The sequence below is a fragment of the Fulmarus glacialis genome, unplaced genomic scaffold (genome assembly GCF_000690835.1).
Source record: "Fulmarus glacialis isolate BGI_N327 unplaced genomic scaffold, ASM69083v1 scaffold6130, whole genome shotgun sequence".
NCBI classification, from domain to species: Eukaryota; Metazoa; Chordata; class Aves; order Procellariiformes; family Procellariidae; genus Fulmarus; species Fulmarus glacialis.
Window position 1 is genome coordinate 1 of NW_009186995.1, and position 19098 is coordinate 19098.

At 36.3% G+C, this 19098-nt stretch overlaps 1 protein-coding gene across 1 annotated transcript in view; it reads left to right on the forward strand.

Annotated features, from left to right (window-relative positions):
• The first annotated feature begins 12 nt into the window (after positions 1–12).
• Positions 13–19098, forward strand: part of LOC104073547 (rab proteins geranylgeranyltransferase component A 1-like) — a 70146-nt gene continuing 51060 nt past the window's right edge. Inside the window, exons 1-2 of the mRNA XM_009573368.1 lie at positions 13–211; positions 12733–12799. Of these exons, the coding sequence (XP_009571663.1) occupies positions 13–211; positions 12733–12799 (266 nt within the window). The remainder of the gene's footprint in view (positions 212–12732; positions 12800–19098) is intronic.

Sequence of the window (19098 nt, forward strand, 5' to 3'; positions counted from 1 at the left end):
CCCTGGGGCTGCATGTGGCTACCGAGGGTACCTGCGTGGGCAGCGCTGCGCCAGTGCCCCGGGGACTCGCAGGCCGCTCTAGGGTGGCTACTAAGACGTAAATGTCAAGATTGCTTAGAAATAAAGGTGGCACGGAGGTACGGGGGTGTGGTGCGGGGCTTTACCTGGGAGGGGGATCTCCACGAACTCTGTCCCTGTGAGCCGGGAGGCGGTCAGGCACACCTCCTGCCTCTGCACACCTACGATCAAGTGCTCCTGTGGTACTTCGTAAAGCCTTGTCTGACTCTACCACCCTTGGCAGCCCTTGTTCCTGAAATACCTTCCCGCTGGTCGAGTTTACTCCTATGCACTGAAAATAGTTCTGAAGAGCTAAATTCCATGTTGTTGCAGTATATATGGTATATGTTAATAATTTGTTTTCTTATTGTGTCTTGTAATATGAGAATTTTTATCTCTTAAAAGTTTTTTCTAATCTCTATGCTTGCTTACAAATAACCCAAAACTTTTATTTTTTGAGTCCTCCTCATTAAAGTGTATTTCTCAGTAAATGAACAAACATGAGGTTGAATGATTGCACACATTGGAGACTTAACTCTGAACTTTCTGAAACTGCCTGTACAAGTTCATCCTGTTTCCTGTTCAGGTTAATAATGATGGAGATCTTGAATGTTTCACTGAAACATATCACAATTCTGTAACTATGAGACAAATTCTAAAATACTCTTTCAGAAGTAACATACTTGCTGCCTCTGCATCATAATAATCTTTAATTGAATAGATTTCTGGTTTGTAGAACCCAGTGACAGTGGCTTGGCTTAAACTGGTCTTGATAAGCCCCCCAACATTAAATTCAGCTCTAGTCCTAAAATGTTCTAAATACATTACTGTTTGTAGGTCCCAAATTTACACTCAAATTTTGTTTATATTTATGAAGAGCTCCTGTGGTCAGCTCAGGATGTTGATTGGAGCATAAAAGGGAAGACACTTCTAAATGTTACTGTTTTCTATGTGAAACCAGGAACTATGTTTTTGGCGTTCGTTAATCTGTCAAATTGCGTCCTTCAGACTTAATACTACTTTTCTAGCAATTTGGAATAGAGTGAGTGAGTTAATATAATTGCTGTTTTCAGTGTTTACCAGAAAAAAGTAATTGCCTTAAAATATATGTATAATTGCTCAAAGGATTTCTGATTTAGTTCTGGAGTTTGTGCGAGATTGTAAAAATGTGTTGTCCCCATTGTTGACCACAGCTGTATTAAAAATGCAAAATTAAGGTTCTTGAGCAAATTAAGAGATCTCTTCTGTGTTCTTAACCCTGTTGTATGGAGTGGAAGCCCTAGTAATGAATCTGACATTTTCATATGTGTTCAGATTTGTGGATATTTTGAGTGCATGAGAAGAATAGTAAACAATGAAAGACTAAAGTACCAAACTAAAAGGGTGAAATATTAAAAATTGCGTAACTTTTGTGATTTTTGAGGTTAATTCATTCTTTACTGCCATGAGAAAAATAGTATTTATGGAGGTGATGCAGTGATGTAGAAAATTAAAGGAAACTCATACGTTTATAAAATTAATATTGATGTTAGGTTATTTAGCTATTCTAGCTACCGAGGAAACTAGAAGGTGAAAATAGTAATAGTAGGAGTAGCTATTCTAGCTACTAAGGTTGTTACCTCTTTAAAAGAGCTGACTGTAACTTACGTAAATAAGACTTCATCTTTTCATTATTCCAATGGAAAAGTAAAAACCTGCTGCCAAAATTTTCTTCTGGAGGTTTTTTAATTTTTGTTAAAGGTAGAATGTAGTCCAGCTTGCTCTGGCAACGCTTGTGCTGAAGGGTCTCACAGGCACGGAGTGCAGGCCAAGGGAATCGCTCCGGCAGTGGCAGCCTGCTCTTGTGTGCTGTCTTTCATGGCCCATGATACGTTGTGCTTGCTGGATGCGTGTGTTAAATAATACCAGGCTGCTCACTGCGGAGGAGTGGTGGTTGGCGGTAGTGTGTCACAGATGGAAGAGAGTGCACGCCAAGGCACACTGTTAGAAGAATTCACCTGAAACTGGCAGCTCACCAGCAAAGGCACTTTTGGTTGAACTGTCTGTGCCAGTGAGAGTTGGTCATGCGACGGCCATCAAATATGATCTTCCCTGCTTTGGAATGAGCTTGTAATATTAGAGCTTTGATGTTGGGGGAAGGAAATTCTTTGAGCTAAATTCTGAAATATTCCTGTATTTGGTGGTGGTGGTGGTGGTGATTTGTATTAAAGGATGTGTTTTTGCTCACCTGTAGAGAGTACTGCTATAACTAATTTCAAGATTTTCAGAATTCTGCATTTTAGGAATTATTTTGTCTTTTCTTTGCATTCCATTTTACTAAGAATATATGTAAATGGTGACTAACATTGTTGACTGACTGTTTTTTTAATCTGTATTAAATTACTCAGTATGGAAGATTATTCGAAGTAAAACTTTCATCTGTCTTCTCTTCTGGGAAATGACTCCTGAGGGAATATCTTAGCCTTGTCTTTAACTCTCTGTTTTCTAATGCTATGAGTGTACCTATGGATATTTAATTGTCGTAATAACTAGAATGTTTGTGTTAATGATCTTTTAACTGCATAGTAGTAATTGCATTCTTTTCTGCATGTGTGGCCTTTTTCTGGTTTTATAATTTGTGCATCTGTTAATTTTAGTAATTAGATCGAGTGGTGACATTAGATTTGAATTTGTTTTTATTTCAGGCTCATTTAACTGTTTCCCTGTAGTAAGCTTAATGAAAATGGAACCTCACACTAAATTTTAGTCATCAGTGCTCCATTTAATGCTTAGGTTCAATTACTTCATCAATATTTCTATGGGAAAAGTAAATTCGCATATTGAAGAAACTACTTTTCCTTAACCCAGATTAAACATTTTCTTGCGCGGGCAAATTTAGAGCAAGATGGATGTGTAGTACAAAAATACTAGTCCTGGTGGGTTTAGCAGCAAAAGTTTCACTACTATCGCGGAGTTTATATACATAGTTCTAAAGGAAACTAGGTTATCCTATGACATAAAATTGGTGGGCATATCTTGAGGTTTTTGATGGCAATACAGTATGAGAATTAAAGCTGTTATGATACTGTTCTTTTGTTCTACCCCCTTTTTTGTTGCAGCGTTCAAGTCATTCTTTCCTCCCCCCGCCCCCCAGCCTCTCATATCCCTACTTTCCTGCTTTTTGAATATATTACTGTGGTCAACTACTAACCCAACAGGAATGGATTTATTGGATGATTCTCTGCCAAAGCAGGTATTATGCAATATCATCAATCCTCAAAGCAGTTCTAGTGTTTTGGAAGGTCTGTTCTTTAGAAAGTGATACTCAGTGATTTTTATTTGTCTAAAAGCCTGTAGGATCTAGGTTTGGAGGGCTGATGTAAGTGCTTGCTCGAGGAATTCATGTTCATTTAAATGAGTTCATTATTGATAAGCTTTTGTGGGGTCAACTTTTAAATTAGTACAGGCATTAAAATGGTAGTACATTTGTAGCAAGAGGGAACGTTATGAGTTGTTGGATAAATATTTATCTCAAAAACCAGGCATCTATTTGAGAGTGATGCTCAGAGCTAGGAGTCGATGGCAGAGCTTTTGTCTTTAAGCAGTTGTCAAATAGGAAAATTCATAGGCAAAATATTTAGCAATGTTGAATTTATGGCAGAAACCACTGTAAGTGCAAAGATTTGCAACATGGCTATGCATATTTATAAGCGGTGTGGTTAAGGATGCAGGGTCATCCTTATCTTTGAATTTCTTCAGTTGATTGGATTATATTCAGTCTTACCTTCTTAAACTTGTCTCTGATACTCCAGAACGCCTGTACTAACTGCTGGTGAAGCTGTAAAATAAAGGATATGGCTCTTTAAAAGGTGGTTGTATTCCCAAGTTTGTCTGCCAGTAATTCTATTTTTTTTTTTCCTAAAAAGGAGTTATTCTTTATAAAAGCAGTCACAGTAAATTTTCTAGTTCTATGCAATTTTCTTTCCATTCTGGTTTTCAGTGGTTATAAATAACACATGAAATGACTTTCAAGGTAGAAAGCAGGAATCTATTTTGAAATATTCTATAAAATGAAGAGTGATTTATGGTTTCATATGATTTTGGCTGAAAGCACTCGGGCTTTGCCAGGTCATCAAAGTCCTGTCAGGAGAATCTATTATTTATTGTTCGATATGCTGGGAGTGGTGTAAGTACTTTATGTTTATCTTATGTAAGTATAGTGTTAGGAAAAATCACTTCCAGATACTAACACAATTTTTAAAATATACCGTGAAGAACTAACCTAAATACTATAGATGTGAATTATGAAGTTAACATTGAAGATTGATTTAAAAAAAAAAAATTGAAAAATGAGTAATTCCTAATGTTTTTATTGATGCAGGATATTTTTAGGATGTGCCTAAAATGTTTTCTAGTACATCTTCTGGGCTGATATTTTGGTTACGTTATCTTATATAAGTACAGAGTCTTCAGTTTACATCAGCAGCTATTACAACAAAAGCTAGATGGAAAACCAGCTGAAGATGGATATTTTTTGATGTCAGCGGTCATTGTGGACTAATACAGTGGCACTGGCTTGTAATGTTGATGTCTGGAAGAAGGAAATAGACCTATATTATTATTATCATTTGTAAATAAGTCATTACCTGTCCATGTAAATGTCAAACAAAATGAACACTGACTCATAGTTTTCTCCCCAACCCCCCTTTTATTTTTTTAGTATTCTCCAGGTGTAAACATAACTTTATCTTACTGGCTATTTTTTTTAACCTGACTAAAATTGAGGGATTGTTTTCTGGCATGCCTTCTATTCTGAATTTTTTTGTGTGGCAGAGGTGCTCTGAGAGCCTTCTTGGAGGCTTGAACTCCCACTGATATCTCAGATAGGATTCTTTTCCAGATACTGTGAAATGTCCCTCGCTGCTCTTGTAAGAAAACTCATTATTTTGTGAATCTTTTGTTGTCCTTCTCAGCCTGTTAGTGTTCTTCAGGTTTTCCAGATTATATTGCTGATCTTACAAAATAAAGAGAATGTGGTACTCCTGTGATTCTAGTGTGAAAAATAGAGAGTAGATCATCTGCATATCAAGGTGAAAAACTCCTTTAGAAAAAGCCTTAGCAAGGTACTTTGAAATTCTAGCCTGAATCTGGAATAATAGAAAAGACACGTTTGTCTATTGCCAGTAGAAAATGTCATTCCACTCTTTGGAGAATGTTCATAAAGCTGGTAATTCAGTCTTTCAAGAACTCATCTCTTTGTAAGTCACTGGTGCACTGAGGTTGCTCTAGAGCCAACCAAAGCATTTTGTAAGAGCCTCTGTTGGTACACATAAATATATGGAATTACTAATGTAGGAGAAGAAACTTTTTACTTTTTAAATCTCCTTTTATGAAATGTTTAAAAATGTGTAAGGAGCAAGGAGAGCAAGCTGTCTTCCTGCAGGGAGGCAGAAAAGGAAGTGAAAGTATTAGAAGACTTGGGTAAAAATAAAAATGCGTGTTTTACTATGTAGATCTTAACGTATGTGCTTTGTGTTTTCTTTATCTGCTGCTATTGGTTGTAAACCAAAGATTAGACTCATAGCTGTAGTATGTGCTAGAGAAGTATACTGACAAACCCGCTTTATTCAATACAATTTTATTTTTTTCTTTAAGACACAAATAATCTTCTGGATTTTACCTGTCATCTTCCTTAATAGATGTGATTTAAGGTGATGTGCTTATATAGATAATATTTGTTCATATAAATGTACACAAATTTGATACTTCTTCAAAAATCACCGTTCTGCTGGAAGATAACCCTCTAATAGTGAAAAGTAAAGCTGCTGTTCCTTTCCAGTTAACAGAATTCCTCACCTTGAAGTATTCTGCTTTCACCTGTAGTTCAAAAAGCGGTCTGCCAAATTGGGTACTAGTTTTTTAATCTATTACCTTGATTCAGTGTCTTAGACATTCCATGAGCAAAATGTTTAGATACAGTAGAACTTTGCCACACGATGTTGACTCATCCAGTGATACGATTTTTATATAAATGTTTAATAGGCTAAAATTGTTCTGTATTCGTGCTGTTGTCTAGATCTCATGTATGCTCATTTTCCTGGGCTGTTATGACTTGGAGCCAAATTCAGAAAATGCATTCTCTTACTGATTCCAACCCCCCCCGCCCCCTTCAGAGAACACTGCTTGGATTGAACATTATTTTTAGTAACAAGTTAAATTTTTATTTGGAGCATAAGTGTCTGCTCGTGTTCCTTTTCTAAAAATTGTTTTTTTGCACCAACTATGAGATTACATGTTTTTCGTTGCCATGTTCCTTTGATGGTACACAGATAATTATATGGAATTACTAATGTAGGAGAAGAAACTTTTCATTTGTGGCTCCCTCCTTGACCAGTTACAATTTTTTACTTGTAGTGGGTTATCATTTCTATGCCACTACCATATTCTGTAATGCAGAAACATTTTCTGATATTATTCTGCAGTACAGACATATAATAAAATGAATCAAACCTATTATCAATTTTAATTAGCAGCTTTAATTTAAAATATTATATACAATAAGTATTTCAACTTCGTTTGCGATTAAATTCTAAAATGCGTTTTAAGTTCTACATATACCAAAAACATACCATGAAGACTGTGTAGTGAGTTTCTCCAGAATCAACTGCTCTTCCCTTCTCAGAAGTTCAGCTACAAACAAAATTTATTGCAGTTGGTCAACTGTCTGACTCCAGAAGATTGTTTTGAAATTGTCTATGTCGCAGCATTTTTAATATATTTCCTTTCTACATTTTGTATTATGAAAAAGCCACCCGTGATTTATTTAGTAGATACAGTGAAGCAAATTAAACATTTAAACCTTTTCAAGATGAAGCTTGTGTAATTCAGTAAAAGCTTATCAGCTGGATGACTGCGAAATAGTTTACAGTGAACAACTCGGGAACCAAGATGCTTCCACACGTAGAAAGCTGTTTAGTTTTTAAATTGCTTGGGGCAGTGAGTGTATCCATTTAAAGTCACTTGAAGAGGCAGTGCATCACTATAGCATTATGTATAGCTGCTAATAAGAAGAGACACAATGTGTAAGCCTGAAAATTAATTTCTGATTACACAGAGGTGAATTATAACTTTTCATTTATTTTGTAAAGCTTTTAAAATCAGTTGGCTTTTAAATCTGAAAAAAAGAGTTTTCTGCTTTAGCAGTTATCTCTAATTTTAATTTTGCTGTGTTGAAACTAAGAATTGGTATCTTGATAACTGTATATAATGTGTAGCTAATTTCTCCAGTACTTGCTTATTTACTTGTAAAACACATCATTTATGAAAATGAAAGTATGGCTGATTTTGCTTCATAGGGGAGGCCCAAAAATTCATGTAATGGGCATTGTCTTGGTCAGAGGTTGCTGGAAACAACCAGATGTAGACTTCAAGGTCAGCTTGCAGCAGCCATTTCTGTAAGATTTATTGAGATTAATCTGCCTCTTATGTATCCAAGAAGGCGATAACAGAGAGAGTGCTTACACAGGTCGCAGTGAAAACTAGTGCTATCAAAAGTAGACTGTATTCTTCGTCATAAGATTGTCATGAACCTGGTGTTTATGCTGTCTGCTTGCCGGGGTACTTTATTCTGATGCTGCAGCTGTTTCTGATACAGTCCTGGAATCTCTTGCAGCAGTTTCCAGTGCATTATGCAGATAGCTGGAGAAACAGAAAGGTTTGTAGGCCTAACTTCAGTTTCCACATGCTGAAGTGAGCCATGCCAACATGTTTGTTAGTCTAATTAGAGCCAGCTTACTACAATTTAATGTGCCATTTTTTTTTATCAGTATCTTTCCAACAGGATGCAAGAAGTCCTAACACAGAAAAGGAAGTATGTAGTCAGCCCTCTTCCCGGACCAGTACTAGAAAGACTTAGAAGTTGCTTCACTTTGACTTTGCACTTGTATTTCAATGAGGCAGTGTCACGGATTCACGTGAATGCATCGTTTTCTGGATAGGTGTCAAGAAGTACCTATGGAATTCTACCTATTAAAACATGTTAGTGACCCAGAGATCACTAATGAGTAAAATCCCTGATTTTATACTTGTTTTTATATCTGTCTGCAGATGTAATGTCCTACTTTATTGAAATTTTAAATTAATGTTTCCTTGAGAAGGCCAGAGAGGCTAATTTACCTAATACTGCAACTGATAAATGGAGGTTAGTAAGTGGAGAAAGAAGGCAATGGCTTTAAGGAATGATGATACAGATTTCCACTGGTAGTAATCGGTCCTCCCTCATGAAGGAAGACTCTTTATCGTTGTTTTCCTGGTAAGAGAAATGAGGTGCAGGACAATTTAACATAATGCAAATATTTCATGTGTAAGCATTCTAAAGGGGGATATGACAGGGCCAGGAAGCACAGAAAGTGTTTATACTTCTTGATAACAAGCACTGCTATTTCTGAATTGATTCTGCCTCAAATACGAAGAACTTCCGAGTCAGCATATTAAATTGATACAAGAATTGTATGGACTTCTTATTCCTCTACGTAAATCCCTTTTATGCTGCCAGATGTTTATGTATAACATACTGAAGTCTGGATCTGCTGCTGCTTTCTTGCAGTTGGATCATGCAATTCCTATTCAGACTTCTTATTTCCTGCTAATACCATTGGAAATCTAAAAATTGTCTGGATTTGGAACCTTATTTGAGAAAATGTTCTTTTGCAGTAGCTCTTTTTGTTTCAGATACAATAAAATGAGATGTGTGCTGTGTTTCACAGTAACTAATATGCATAATAGCTTAGTAGGAAAATATTGGTTACTATTAATTATACCAGAGGGCAGATGATTCAGTATTTTGATTACTGATTTCGATAGTACCATCTTAGACTTTTTTTTTAATAATCTAAAAGAAAATGTAGATTCTCATTTAGATCTTGCTGTTCTTTGATGCAAGTTATTGGATCCAAATCATTAGTCAACTGTTTGTTCAAAAACGTCATGAGTGACACAGGTTATAGTGGTATGTCCTTTCATCCCTTAAGCTGGCAAAACAGGAGCTGACTGTTCCCCAAGAGGGATGAGTGGCAGGAAGCATTAGAATAATCCTTCGTGAGAAAAACAGCTTAGAGATACCCAGCTTTATTTACTCATTAGGCGTGAAACTTCAGAATCAATATCAGGGATATAGCCTTTCCCCTGCAATCACTTGAATTCTGTAATAAATCATTATCTTTAAACCAAACTGTGAGCGAGAAGTTTTGGAGGCTGCTCTGCCCCGTAGCTAGGGTCTGAACGCATTTCAAAATTTTTATATAATCCAGCTTGGAGTTTTTGCCAAATCAAAGTTCAGAATAGGAAACTGTTTCCAAATAGGAACAATTTTTAAAAAGACTGTATTTCTCTGTTACTGACTAATCTGAAGGGGACCTATTTTGTACAACTATGTGAGCATCCTGTAGGAGATAGTTCAGCTTCATGTGCTATCGTTAAATAAATCTCTACCATTTCTCTAAGGAGGCTTTTCCAAGTAGTTTTTTTTTTCTTAGGTAGAGAGGGACTATCCATAACTATATTATAATGGTCTGTTTACCAGAGCTTTTTTTCGTGGAAAAGGCTATTGTAAAGTAACCATCATGCAGTCCAGATCACATGTAGGAGTAACTTGCATTTGACAAAGCTACCTATTTTCCATGTGATTTTATTTCTGTTGGAGAAGAGAATTCAGAAACTGGTGCCAAGGCACAGTCTTATTTCCTTGGTTTACCGAGGTTTTGTCATGTAAGAATAAATGGTGTCTTGCTCCATCAAGTTGTTCTAAGAGCCTCTCCAAAAGCTAAAATGCATGGGCCTTGCCTTTCTCACACTTTCTCATTCTGTTGCCAGTGGGTACTCGGGGGGCCACAGTATCTTGGAAGCAAAGGGTTGATGAAGAAAATTGATGCCCGCTTTCAAGAGCAAGGAAGCTAATTCAGGGAACAATTTCATCCAAGGTTAATGGAAGAACAGACCTCCAACACAGTATCAATTGCATCAAGCTTAAAGCAATCAGTTATGCCCTAGTAGCTATAACTCCAGTTCTGATCAGCCAGGCAGCACTGGTGATGTTTTACAACACTCTCCCAGTGGCTTTTATCAATAAGGAAGGAGAAACAATTTTCTCAATTCTATTTCCAGAGTAATATTCTCTGTGCCCAAATGAGGGAAAGAAAAGCTTTTTCAGTAACTACAAACAAAATAGTAGTTGTAGATTCTATTCCAGTTAGTTTATAGATGGAGAGAAATGAAACGTGTATATAAACACTTTCGGAGGACAGCTGGATGTGGAGTTGCTTTCACATAATAAGGCTGTGTGCATCCAGGATCTTGTGACTGTCCTGAAGTGCGTGCTGCAGTTACATATTTTCTCCTTGTCTCTTTGTTCAGAATGGACCGTGTTTTGAATTCTTTCTTCAAAAAATTCAACTCTAAAGACTATCGGCCTTTCTAGGCTGTGAAACGAATGTCCCAGGAACTGATGCAATTGTTTATCCCTTTTTCTAGCCCCAGAGATTAATTCCATTATAAGCCTTCACTTGCTGTGGAAGGTCAGCAATGCAGAACTATTGTAACTTGTTCTGTTTTATCAGTTCAGAAAGGGATTTTCTTTTTTTAATCCATCAAAATAGTAAGTGTTAAAAATCGAGAATTTGCAGGGAAGTTGTAGCTATTTTCCTTGAAAATTTGTCATGCCTGTGTTAAACCTCCTTTCTTATATTGATACAAACATTTGTACTTTTGGACTGCCAACACCACCATGGAACTGGTTTGCCAAAAACTGACTATTTCATGTGGAAGGAGGTCAGATATGGCCAAAGATAAAGGTAGAGAGGTTGAACCTCTTTATTTTGATGGTTGTGTTTGCCTTTGCTGGCGTAGAGTTCATAAAACTATGGTCTTGTGTATCTTAAGTCCCGCTAGGTGTTCTCTAGACTGCATTTCAGGTTCTAGAATTAATGAAGACTAGCTCAATCATTTAAAATTATTTGTTCCTGTCTCTGTGAGTGCTGAATTGTACTTAATATGTTTAACTTTAAGTCTTACTCTAAGTAAGTGAAAACTGATACCTTACAAATAGTAAATAGTAAACATACTGCATTATGTGTTTTAAATTAATCATCAGATTGGCAACATGCTGACCTTTTATTTGTTTGTGAAGGCAGTATTCCCTCTGAAGAAATAGACAACTGCAGGCCTGAAATTCTCATGAAGATGGTGTTTGGCACGAAGCTAGCCAAAGAAGTTTGTGCTCTACCACACCTGTTTTTTCCACTTTCAGTTCTGTCTCTCTTCAGTTGTACTAGTATAGCTGCATCTGGCGCTGTGCTGTAAATCAGATCAGTGAAACACTCCTTTCACTTTGTTTAATCTCATCCCTTAATTGAATACGTAGCCTAAGTGTCTCCTAATACCAGTCCCTTAGAATTTTAATCGCTTTTACTGAATTACCTGCTTAAACAGCTAATAGATCATTTAAAAAGAGATTTCAGCAGAGCTAGTGCCATGCAGCCTTTTAGATAGCGAGCTATACTTCTTTTCTGAATCTAGTCAGAAATCAAAGTCATCTAACTGTGCATGTAAAAATCTGGTGAGTGGGAGCAGAAGTTGGAGAACAGCCTAGTTTGTTTATTAAACCTCCAGGTGGTATCATGTGCTGTTCCACGCAGGTGTTGCTGGTAGAGAAATATCAGTAGCCTTTTTTTTTTTTTTTTTTTTTACTACATATCTTTTCTACATATAATGAAAACATACTGATTTGACAGAGCAGAATTGCATGATGTAGGCGCTTTTGATAGGGGTACCACTTTAAGGACAACCATCTCAGATTCATTCTGTCTGTAACACTACTCTTAAATGTGAAGTCAAAGTACACCTGCACTGTCAGTTTAGCTCTTCTGTTTACACTCAGGTCTTGGTCTGCATGCAGAATATTGAGTGTGCTCCTGGGTACTCTTTTGGAGCAAACCAATTAGTTCATCGGAAACAAAGTCCAAATACAGTTCTGAGACCTGTTCACACTAGAGATGTTTGCCAACAGATGATATGGAGGAGCCAGGACTCTGTCTGCCATACACAATGGTTTAATGCCATGCCAACAGGTTTATACCCTCGTACTTTCCAGTGCATCCTTGGACAATATAGCAGGGCATGCAGCATTTACCATAAATTTCTTAATTTTAAAACACCATTTTAATGGGTGGTTACACAGTTTTCACGTTATGTCAGACACTTTGAAGTGAACAAAAATACACAAAAATGCCCTCAGATAATACCTGTCTGTATCAGGAGGGATACAGTTACAGAGCATCCCATTAAAATTTGGGTATCATTGTGCTGGCAAATGCTCAATCTGTTTATGATAACAAGGTGTCTAGAGAAGACACTGGTGACAAGCTTTAACTCGGAGGCAGTAGTGTTTGTAAGTGACATGTGCCATGCAACTATTAAAAAAAAGAAAAAAAGTGTGGCATTCAGGAGGGGCATAGGAAAATGTTAATGAACACAAAATACTGTTGATTATTTTAGTAGCATGAGAGTATTAAAAATTTCAGTGACTCACATTGTAAATTTTCTTTTGTTTGAATTGCCTGTTTCTGACCAAGTTCTAACTTTATTTCATTTTTTAATGTATCTTAGCATACTAAGTTCTAAAAATTGCATGTGTCCTTTCAGGTTTGCCTGAATCTATTATTGCAGCGGCATGTGCCAGAAGTGGCCAGAGAGTTCTTCATGTTGATTCGTAAGTTACGCCAATAACTTTCCTTTTTAAGAGTTAAACTGGCTAGAAGTATATGTGTGTCTATGCCAGCGTGCCTTTCAGGATTTGTGTTTAGTGTTTATCTGGCATCAAGTAATCTTACGCTTCTGTCTCTATCTTATTTTGGGGGTGTTATTTCCATCGATAGAACAGGCAATTTTTGCATGCTAGCTCAGTAATTTAGAAGATAAGTAATGTGGTCAAGGATGATGTTGACGGCTCCTTCTTTTGTACCCTGTTTAGTGCCCTTCATTATCCTTCCTGGCAGTAATTATGCCATTCTGGTTTTGTGAGAATTTTTACCTGAGCCATTATCATTTAATGACAAAATGTTTTACTAGTATCTCATTTGTATCAGTTCTCTATGCCTAGAGAAGTTAATACAAGTATTTTTGCATTTTAATTGTTATCGGAATGAAGGCAAGTGAAATCTGGCTGATAAGGCAGATGAACACAGCACTCTTTTTTGTTTGCTGTCTTCTCTCTATCCCATGCTAAATCAGTTTGTAAGATAAGTACAGAATACCACTGAAATCAGCTGATTCAAAAAGTGCTTCTGTGGCACTTTGAAACAGAAGGATTTGCTGAAGCACTTGAAGTAGCATATTTCATTGCATCCTTTTAAGAGATTAGCGTTTCATTTTACTTCTCTTTACCAATTACCCAAAGTTAACAATTTTTTTATAAACTGTGTAACTATGTGCTATGATGCACACTTTTTAGAAAAAATTAGGATCTTTGAACCTTGCCTTATTTGTACACCTGTTCAGCAAAATTTAGTAGCATGACTCAAGTCTAGAGCTCTGGTTGCTGAGGCAAGCTTGAGAGCAAATGCTGGAGCCTCAGCTAAGACAAACTTTTAAAGTACATGTCTCTCCCATCTACCACTTTAAAACTCTAATTCTCATAATTTTTTTGGGATGATCGATCATCTAAGCAGTTTTTGAGGCTGCTTTACTGTCTGTTTTTCTAGAAGATAACAAATGGAGTGTATTTGGTGAGATTTCTGTGTTAGACACCTGCACTGTGCCTGCTGTAGTTCATTATGTGAGATCAAGTTTTTCAGTCCCATTGTTAGTGCAGTTACGCAATTTGCTGGGGCAATATGGTTTTGGGAGAGGGTCATAAGCAGGAAGCAAAGACTACCTAAGCAGCGCCGCTGCTGCTTGATGTTGTCATAGCCTAAAATGCATAATAATTTTCTAAGGTTAAACAAATTTCTGCAGTTCAGCTGTGGTAAATCTTAGTGCATGCAGCCAAAGTGGATAATTTGGTGACATTTGACCTGAAGTGCGGGGAAAAACAAGTATCTTATGTGTTTAACTGTAAAATCATAACTCTGTTAATAACCAGTAAAAGTCTAGGTGGAGACTAGTTTCAGGCAACCTGTTGCCTCTTCTCTAGCTGATACCTGCTGGATTTCGGCAGAGAAGTGTGACAGGTGGTTTTGAAGTGGCGTTAGCAGCAAGAGTGCTGTGAGCTTAGATGCTCAGATTGTTAGTACTTGTTCACCAAAGATTACAAGGTTGGCATAGTGTTTTATTTTTCCACCATATTTTTGAGGTCTTGCCTTTCTATGAAAATTCTTGTGATATGCACCTGTGTGTCCAGCACTTAGCTTTAGAGACTTTTCCCAGAGGCAGTATACATGTTTTCAGTTTTTCTCGTGTCTTGTACCAAGAGCTTAAAAAGGATATGCTTTCTGCTGTTCATTTTCTCCGAACATCATTGGTTCAAGATTAAACTTCTGTAATCTCTTTTGCCTACAGCCCTTCAAAGGACCCATTCGTTTTTCATACATTTATTTCTAATTTGAAATCATACACAATTTCAAAATTTGCAAGACTAGATCACTGACTTGGTTGCATGAATATGATTTGCAATTGCTCAGTTTGCTATTATACTGCCCACAAAGTCTCTGGCTTCCTGTCTTGGACTGGAGTGAGGACAGGTGATGCACTTCAGAGTCAGTAGTTTTTATCAAGAGGAGGGCATTTGGATTAAGAACTCATCTTAATGAATCTTCAGACGCTATGGACTATTCTGAGAACCTATGGAAAACTCCCAGAAACTGTAAGGAAAAAAGTCCTTAAATGGGCTAATATTCTAGTATTTTACATCACAATGGCATAGTACACAGCAACGCAGTACTTGATGCTCCATATTTAATGTAACTAATGATTCTGTTGAAACAAAGACAGCTCTTAAAATTGTAATAATTTTAAAGAAATACGCAACTACATAGTTCCAGAAATACTGTGTGTTCTGCCATGGTGGCAAAAAGAATGCTTAGATGCAGGTCAAGCAGATCTTACTGAAGTTATTATAAAGATCTCATGCATAATGTATAAGGGTATGTTAATTTCAAACATTTTGGTGTAGTAATTCTTAAATTGGCTGTTAGATTGCTAACCAAAATACTAAAAACCTTACTTTAGAGTAGATATAGAATGAATAAAATAGTTATGTTTGGATTTTAAGCTTAATGCATATATTACCAGTAGACTACTTAGATTTTGTTAAATGAAACACTTCTGTTATTTCAATTTTTGATATTCATTGGCTATCTGTAATAATAGTTAGCCACTGGAACTTCAATTTCTTTTATCCATGCCGATTTTTAGCTGATGAAGAGCCGTTGAGAAAACTTACAGAAGCAGGCAATTAGAACTGTGGAATACAGATTTTGTTTATTACTGTTTTCACTTAAATATGCTCATTTACATTCACACATGCTTTTGTTTTTATGATGAAAATGAAGGCTTCCATATTTGATTCCTTTCTCCTATGGAGTTATTTTCCAACTCTAGTGCAGGCTAAGGTCAGGGGAAGGTGTTCTTCGCCAAGGTGTTCTTCACTCATACTAATAGGTGCCATTTTAATGGGTGTATGTGCTCACTGAATCATGGTCTAGAATCAGTATCTTGGTAAAAAAAATAGAAATGTTTATACTGTACAACCCCTTCCCCTTGAATAGGGAAGCGTTTCAAGCCATCTGCTTTTCGTGTTTAAGTTAGTACTCTTGCAAAAAAAAGCCTACCAAAACCAACAGAAAACCCCCACCCTGATGCCATTTGAATTTTAAGTGAAAAGTTAAGTCTTAGAAAGCTTGCCAGTCATCTGAATTAAAACATTTTAATTTTATCTACTATATATCTAGTTTAATATATTCATTTCTAGATGAATTTTCAAATTTCATTTTACTGAGGTAACAGTATAATTGAAAATTCATCAACAAAAGATCTGTTAATATTCAGAATATCACTTTTCAACAATATATGTTGTTCCCTTCTTGAAGGATCATGAGTTTAAATTTTTTTTCAGAGTATAAGAAAATAAGATTTGGGTTACTGAAATACTTTTTGTATTTTTTTTGCATTTGTGTTTGTATTAGGTGTGCTACTTTGATTAACCTTTTGTTCTCTACAAAGGTCTGAGTTAAGTTAGGCACAAGGTATAGAAAACATATATGGATAAAGTCTTTGTTTATAGTTTGCTTGCACTCATTACCTTGTGTACATCATTTTATTACTTTTAATCTCCAGCCATGTTTGCATTTATCATAATATACTGCATAGGTGATTATGGAAGATAGTTTTGAAGTGGCCTATTATAAAATACGAAGTTCTAAGTTTGATTTATAAACGCTGTCCAAGCATTGCCATCAACAGTAGCTAATCTTATTCAAAATAGTCACTTCACTGCAGTGTTGCCATAAATTCCTGTAGACGGATTTTAAACTAAAGTTAGCTTCTGCCAAATAGTAATTGAAGGAGCTCTATTTCTCTGTGCCAGCTATCTGTCTCAATAAATGTAAAATCTGTGGTTCTTTTCAGAGAGCTACATTTACTGTAGATATTAATGAGCTGTTGACATGTGAAATTTCAAGGATATTTGTTAAGTGATTTAGAAAAGTAATTTGCAATTTAAAATGTGGCGATTGGCACTTAGTTTAAACTTGAAGTTGCTGAAGAAAGGTAGATCAAGATTAGAAGTTGATTACTTGAGGTGAATATCCTTCCCATACCAATTGTTCATATGCATAGGACTTTCTCCTGATGGCTGGCTATGTGTTCTACTTTTGGTCCTTTGCATATTTCTTCTTGTAATTATTTATCTATAGAGTTATGTACTAGTTTGGTTACTGAGGATGGGGCAGTTAGAGGTGAGGTATGTTTAGCTACATTTTCTGTTTGATTTTCAGCATCTAGAATATAGCATTTGTAGACTATAGCTTTATTGTCTACATCCTTCCTCGATGACTTATTTATCTTTCCATGTAGAGTTTAATTCAAAGACAAAGGAGTGTCAAGATGCAGGATTTTAACTTCTCTTTTGTGCCCAGTTTGCTTTGTCTACTTTTCATGTCTTGCTTCTTGACACCTGTTATCTTTCTTATTTTTTGACCTTACTTTGCCTGTAGAGTACTTGAGTGTTCCTTGCGTCCAAAATTCTGTTTTATCTGAGCATCCAAAAGCGTGCTGGGACCCTCCCTGTACCCACCCCCAACATACCTGCTTTTGTAGTTTCTTCCACTTCTTGCTAGACAATCTGTTTTGCTTTTTTCAGAACTTGTAAAATATATAATGTAATACAACCCGTGTCTTCATATAGCCTTCTTTTTGATCTTTAACTTCTGTGAAGAGAGGTAGCTGTGTAAGTATAGCAACCAGAGAGGGAAAAGGTTGCTTCTCAAAGCAAATCAATTTCTTGCAAGAAAAACAGACTTTTTGAGGAATTATTTAACTTTCAGTAAGGAAGCCTAGGCAAAAATTCTTAATTCTGGTACCTTTTGACCTTTTTTGAAAAAGTTGTTTTTATTTTCATTTTGTTTTAGGATATGATCTCATAGCAAAGGTATTCAAGAGTAAAACATGGTCTCAGCTGGTCCATGATAATTACCTTTGGTCATGTTTGTATCCCAGGATATAATGTAATGTAGTACAAGTGATTGTCACCATCACCCTTCTATTGAGCTGAAGGATCTCAAGAGCTGTTTGGGTTAAACCCTTCCTCTTGGAAGGCAAGGAAGCTTAGTCTGCTTTTCATGCTCCAAAACACGATTACTATGCCAGAATGGGAATTTTTAATACATGTGACTGTGTACTTAATAGGTAGCACATGAAACTTTATGGCTTTGAAACGTAAGTCATTTTGTGTTCAAATCCTTAAAATCGATGTGGCAGTAACTCCTTTGCAAAAGACAGCTACTCTGATGGTTCGAGACTTCTTTCTGAAAGATCAAATGCAGGACACACACATACAGGCAGCTCTTGGGAGCAATCACGAGGCATCAGCAGCTTTTCTTCAGACACCACCAGCTTTGATTGTTACACCTTGACTGTTACGACATGGCATTGAGAAGGGCAGTCTTCTTACCAGGCATAGTCCATGATACACTTTTTCTGTTCTTATGTTTTACTTGCGTATCTTGTGCTTTCAAAAGTGTTCAATTTCTCAAATTGCAGTCTGTCTTCAAAAGGTCATGTTAGATAGTCTCTTGGTTCGGATTCCCAGAATGTTAATTAGCTGGAAACAATTTGCAATTTCAGTGTTCTGGACTGGGATTTGCTAATTCTTTCAAAGAATTTGAAGAAAAAATTGTGCTAGTAACTGAGAAAAAAAATCACAAACTAACATAGGAAAAAAGAGAATTAAGCTTTCTGCAGAGGTAAAACTCAACGTGAGCTACATTTCCAAAACTTTGCAAAAATGGCTTCAGCAGTTCTGCCGTTAGCTCTGAACTACAGATTCAAGATTTGAAAAATGTGAACTAAAAGCAGCAGTATTTTAATTCATATGAAAATCCAGGTAATGCAGGAGAAGTTTTGAGCAAATATCATCTGGGAAATACTGTATGGTAGAAAAAGAAAACATCTGTGCTCTATCTAACTTGGTAGAAAAATCGATCTATAACTCTGCTGTTACACCTTCAAAATGTTTCATGTTCTTACTTAGAGAATGATTGAATTATGACCCTAAAAAAAGGGAGAGAATATCCATCTTTGTAGTTTGCTAATATAGCAAGAGAAGAGAGGAGCTTAGTCCTTGAGATTTTGGGACAATATTTTAGCTTTAATTAGGCTTTGGTCTTGACTGTTACTTTAAGGAATTTCTCGGTTCATCTTCAGGGCAATTACAACAAAAGTACTTGGTTACAAAGGATTCCTAATTGTAAAACCATTAGTCAGCTCTTTTCAGAATTCCTTGTCAAGATTTTTACTAAAAACTTTGGCTCATTATGTCAGTAAACATGCCTGGTCTACCTTCTTTCTGTAGTG